Here is a 6,134-nt window from a genome sequence, read left to right as displayed (position 1 = left end):
ATAAATCTTGTCTCATGGCCGTAATGTTGTCTTTCCTAGAATATAAAATTCTATTTATTCATAGTGTTCAGCTATGATTTACTTAGTAAGCTAAATGGTGAGTGTGTTAGTGTGTTTACTAACGATTAATTTGAGGGGAAATTGTGCAATCGGATTTCTTTGTGAGTTAGGCTGGAACTCGTTTCGGTATATATTTTTGGCGTTTTTTTTATCTTCCTGTCTCATTTTTCTCTACCTTCTGTCGATACTCTAACTTTATATCCATTTCCTTCTTTCCACTACTTCATGATCTGATTTCGTGCTGTTGCTATTTTCTTAAAGGTTGAAGTTTATTCAAATTTCTGTTTCATGTTCACCACTATCTGACTTATTAAACCAGTGTTGTAACATACTGTATGCATTTATTGCTGATGAAAATTATCTGAAACCAATTAAAATACACCCATACAATGATTTGTTTTGACTCGTCTATTGCAATATTATTTGTAACATTGGAATTAAAATTGACGTGGAATTTAGGAGTGTGAAATATACATATAAAAACAAAGGTTACTGGTACTGTTTTAAATCATTACTTGTATTCTTCATTTCCTCTTTTAATTCTGATACCAAAAGAAAGTCTCTTGCTTCGTTAAAATGTTTTCTTCTTTTATTGTGTCAGAAATTGCTGTAAAGTTTTGTTATTTTTGCCGACATCCAAAAGAAATCTGGTTGAAATACAAATGGTAAGTGTGAGTGCCATAAATATAAAATATATTACACTAGTTTCCATGTATATATATAGGGACAAAGAGTATGTTAAACGATTCATCACACACAAGTGTTCCTGACATTTTGACAATGATGATGAGATAAAGAAAAAAATCCTAAAGTTCCGAATATCGCAAGTGGATCGTTGAAGGGTTTCACTTTAATAATCACTTATTAGAGATATTCCAGAAATCAATCTGTTGCCTAGGGAGAATACTAACTATTTTTTACTAAACATTATTAAAACATTCTTCACATATTTCATGTACTTTTCAAAACAGTGTTTTCTTTAAAACCTTAACAAACTATAACAAATTTAATAGCATTATTGACAATAATGAATAATTATTTCTGGAATATTTTAAATATGTTTAGAAACAATATACATATTTGAAGTTACTTAACGATTCCTATGTTTTCCCGTGAATATTGTATGTGATTTTTATATTTACTATTGTTTTACATCAGATTCTGTATCTAAACATCGACAAATAAAAATATTTTCCTCTACATATCAGTCTACTCAACATCATATCATCATGTTACCACAACCACACATTTATTTGTTTGACATATTTTATTTAGAATTGGGTATACATCAGCTTTTAAATTTGAGTTGAATTATCCAGCATTCATTTATTCACTCTCTTTAGTTGTGGCATGATTTTAATTTAATCTAAATTTACTCAAAAATACATTTAAGTTTGTTCTATTTTAAATTTCATTTAAAAATTCCTTTCACAACATTCATTTTTTGTACAGAAAATTGACATAATCATCATAATATCATTATCATGTATCTGTTGTAGCTTGATGGAATAATATAAAGTTCCGTAAGAAACTTGTTTCACATATTTATTCATATCCTAATATGTTTTATTGTGTAGATAACAAAACGATGTGTCCTCGTAATCCTCTTTCCAACCTTTTATTTTTATTAAACATGTAGATTCTGTAAAACGTTAGTTTTGTGTTAATATTTTTGTTGATGTGATATCAATTTTCTGGTCTACCTAAGTCTTTATTTCAGTTTTCAAAATCTGATTTAAAAGATAGTTAATGACAGCATTTCTTCAATGGAAACTGGTACTATTCTTTTTGCAGAACTCTTTTGATGGGTGTCTCACTGTAATGCTAGATACAAATGTTTACAATGTATGTTATATATATTATATTGTCATATTATAAAGTAAGACGATTGCTTGGTAAAATTATTTACCTAGACTGTACAAAATTTTAAATGTTATCCGAAGAAATGAAGCGCTTTGATTATTTGGAAAGTACTTTGCATTCTTCTTAAGCCAAAACGTACACACAAATAAAATCTGTTTTTATACTAGTAATTAATAATTAAACCTTTTGTTCTAAACAGTGACAATAACCACAACTACCAGACCAATGGAATCATTTAGTAGCAATACCAACTACATGACGCCGACACAGGAAACATGATCCTTCTATGTCAACCACACTTTGAGAAACGTCAGTAAATCCTACTTTTTTTACAGAAACTGCTGTTTCTGATGTTAGGTGGCAGTTTTCAAAAATAAACGTCCACAACGGTTTCACAATCATTTGAACGAAATGTTTCCAAGTTTTACGATCATATCCGATATGTTCCAAGTAAAAAATTTTCCTCCCTATTTAGAAAATAAATAATAATGTTGAAAAACAACAACAGTAACTTAGAGTCCCTAGACAAATAAAACCAAAAATAAATCAATTAAAACAACAAGTACAGTTGTAAGTACATAGAATTTCCATTTTCTAATGTATAACATACGTTTATAATAAATATTATATTACTACAACGAGACTGAAACACACAGTAGTAATACGCAAGTTTTCCACTATATATGTATAGATTAAGGGTAACCATTAAAACAAACAACATATAATAAACATTGTTTTTTATTTTCAAAGCAGAAATACTTTCTCTGGTGGTAAGCCAAGTAAGCTTTGATAACTTTCACAAATGGACATACGATAGCATGATTACCTCTTGGCAAATTATTTTATGTTTTACAAATGTTTTCTTAGTTTAGTGAACTATGTACAAAGCTACTAAAAGGCAATCTTTATTGGTTATTCTTAATTTAGAAATTATGAATTATATCATCAGATATAACAGTACGGTTATAGTGGATGACTACTGGAACTATACAACATTCACACGGAGACATTCTAGGGTGTTTAACAACAAATTTTGTACAATAAGAAAATGTTTGTTTTGATATATTAACTTTTTAACCCTAAAATACTTTGGTTGTTGTTTAGCAAAACCACATTGGACTCTTTACTATGACCACTTCCGGTAATCGAATACTGATTTTAACGTTTTAATTTCATAGAATTAGCGTTTTTGCATTGGGTGCAAAATTAAAGCTGAGTCCCAAATACCAATCGGCGTTTTTAAGTATATTTTCTAAATGATGTACGCATCAATGTATTCAAGGGCCCATAGTTTGTTTTGGTAACAAAATCACTGACAACAAAAGTGTAACGTTATTAGAAAACATTCTCAATATTGCGATTAATCCCACTAATTACTACTAGTTTCTTATGTATTTAAAATTGTTAAAGGCGAATGGAAACATTTAAAGTTCGAAAAGTACTCTTGTTTTCCCACAAGTTTTTCGTTTCTTTAAGTTTCAGATGTCCGTTTGTAGTCTTGGTGTTGAAATGCTTGATAAAAATGAATTATTCTTTTCAATGTTATAAAACAGATCGTTTAAGGTTATTACCCTGGTGTTATTTTGAGCTGAAGTATTTTCCTTGTTATCTGAACTTGTTATCATAGGGAGTTTTCAGGTGCAAGTGTCAGAAGAATTGTCAAACGCCTTACAAGAGGGTTTTAACAAGGCTCCAAGAAGATCATTTATGTAGATAATTAGAATCTACGGTTCTGGCCTTTTCTTGGGCTTGTAATGTTGTAAACAGTAATGATAAAGGGTATCCCAAAATAATCTTTTCATTTTCAACGTAGATAAAACAATAACCACTAAACATACACAATATCTATGTATAGCATGTTGCAGACGAACCATAAGGGATGTAAGCTGTAAAAAACCTACATTTTGTTTGTGTATCATTTATTCATTTAATTACGTTGAGTGCAGGAAAAATAAATTTTGAGTTCGTTTTACGAGTACACATTGTTGAAGCTTTGATTATAATTACTACGATCAACAAGTACTGTCGCCCCTCAGCGTTTCAACATTAAGCCAGAATTTTTTTTTACTGTGTTCGGCATTCTTAGTGATTAACAGAAGCAGTTATTCTAGATGTATTTGCTTAGCTCAGGTCATAATATTAAAATTCGAAAAGAAATATAATTGTCACACCTATTTTATGATTTTGTTTCATATATTACGTTTCAATATTATCAACCGTATCCACGACTTCTGTATAAACTATTAATAGAAAAGGGGATCATACAAGTCCTAACGTATATAAGCAGAGAAAATGTCCAAAATAGTAGACTACACGATATATAACTCGTAATCGTACCTTACCAGTCACGCAGTAAGAACTAAAACAGGCAAGACTGGTTTCTTGTTAAGTGCAAAGTTACATAACGAATTATCTGTGCAGTGCCCACTATGGATATCAAAATCCACTTTTAGGGTTATAAGACTTTCTCAATTCTCGTCGCTGAGCTACTGTAGATCAAGAATTTTGTTTTAGTACTAAGATGTCTAAACTTAGTTCATAATACTTTTTGTTTATCCACCTTATCCACACACTGTTTTCGTTCGAGTTACAGAAATCAAATAATATAAATGAGAAGTAGTGTTGGTTAAAGCACACGTAAGGTATCAGTATTATTACGCAATATAAAAGTAGTTTTACTGTGTAACTGTTAAGAAATACTAGAAATAGAGCCCGCAATGGTGCATTTCAATAGCTATTTTTCTTGTTTTTACTACTTACAGGTACAAGTACTCTCTTGATCTCGTGCAGAACGTCCTGAATCTTCATCACAGAACACAAAACACAAGTTGACACAACGGCGTCCACGCTGTTCTCAGGTATTTCGGCCATGTTTTCTGCCATAGCGGTCACACACTGTTCCACTTCAATATGTCGAAATTTCTCGCTATTCTTCATAAAATAGGTTTCAAAATACGGGTTAGGTTCGACACATATTAATCTGCACCCTACTGGATAATATTTGAGATTTACACCAGAACCAACACCAATCTCTAAGACTCTAATCACACCTTGTCCTTGCGTGTTTAAACGTGGATCATAAGAAACCAACGTGTTCATATGAGAAAATAGTTTTTTTTTAAAAACGACTAACTCCTTCTCTATGCTTTCTGACACATACCTATCAATAACGACAGCAAAAATTTGCTGTTTTATTCTTTTAAGTTTGCAAGGTAACGCCAACAATAAAATTACAAATACGCTCGCTACATTACCGTAAATTACAACTGCATCATTTGGGATCGCCATTAATTCCATTTACTCTACGGATAGCTCACGAAATGATATTTGGCTTCAGCCACTCGAAGTGTCTTAAACTTTGACGGCATAAACCTCTGTACATAAAAAGTTAAGTCCTAATTTGGTTAAGACTGAAAAACCACTCTAAAACAGACACGTGATACTTACATAACCACTCAAGGTCACTCAGCGAAGACAGAGAAACGTTCGGGGGTATGTGCCACTTGTATCCTTGATTCAAGACTTTAGTGCAAACAACATTTAGATCTATGATATGGAGAAGTACGCGGTATACTAAGTGATTGATGTGTGGTTGAAGTTACATGGTGCAATAATGTGTAGTAGTAGGCAGATATGTAGGGTAAAATGTTTTTATTTGTCAATGTTTGAATGCAGAGACTGATATAACAGAATAGTAACTGTAAACTTCACACACATTGTGCAGGGAGAAGAAAAGAGAATGGTTTAGTTACTTCAAACACATACATTCTTTGATTAGATGAAAATTTAAAATATTCCAGAAATAACTGTACCTTGTGATCAGTAATGCTATTAAACTGTATATAGTTTAAATTAAAATACTCTTTTGAAAGGTTCATGGAATACGTATACAAAGTTTTATGAACGTTATATCAGGAATAAGTATGGTAAGAAATTATTGAAGTCCTTTAACGATATACTTGAAAGATGTGGAACGTTATAAGAAATATTCGGTATCTTGTGATCAATTCATTTTTTTTAACAAGTATTTGTTTCTAATACATAGAATATCCAGATACCTAACAAGGAAGCGTAAATTATTAAAATTCCAAGAACGCTTGTGTGTGATAAAGTCATTAATATACTATTCATTTCTTGTGTGTTTTTTTTCTAGCAATGCCAAATCGGGGGACCCGGCATGGCCTAGCGCGTTAAGGCGTGCGCTTTGTAAT

At 31.3% G+C, this 6,134-nt stretch overlaps 1 protein-coding gene across 2 annotated transcripts; it reads right to left on the bottom strand.

Annotated features, from left to right (window-relative positions):
• Positions 1 to 1,218: 1,218 nt before the first annotated feature.
• LOC143231056 (thiol S-methyltransferase TMT1B-like) lies at positions 1,219 to 5,487 on the bottom strand. Of its 2 annotated transcripts, XM_076465561.1 has the most exons (3): positions 5,371 to 5,487; positions 4,684 to 4,854; positions 1,219 to 2,390 (listed from the first exon to the last, which is right to left on the bottom strand). In XM_076465561.1, exons 2-3 carry the CDS (start codon positions 4,804 to 4,806, stop codon positions 2,322 to 2,324), a joined length of 192 nt encoding a protein of 63 aa, XP_076321676.1. In that variant the 5' UTR covers positions 4,807 to 4,854; positions 5,371 to 5,487; the 3' UTR covers positions 1,219 to 2,321. The 2 variants fall into 2 exon arrangements, with proteins under 2 accessions (XP_076321676.1, XP_076321675.1); XM_076465560.1 differs by lacking the exon at positions 5,371 to 5,487 and having other exon boundaries at positions 1,226 to 2,390; positions 4,684 to 5,326.
• Positions 5,488 to 6,134: the final 647 nt, after the last annotated feature.

This window comes from Tachypleus tridentatus, chromosome 10 (assembly GCF_004210375.1).
Source record: "Tachypleus tridentatus isolate NWPU-2018 chromosome 10, ASM421037v1, whole genome shotgun sequence".
NCBI lineage: Eukaryota > Metazoa > Arthropoda > Merostomata > Xiphosura > Limulidae > Tachypleus > Tachypleus tridentatus.
The sequence above is the reverse complement of the archived record's forward strand: the minus strand, read 5'-3'. Positions and strand labels throughout refer to the sequence as shown.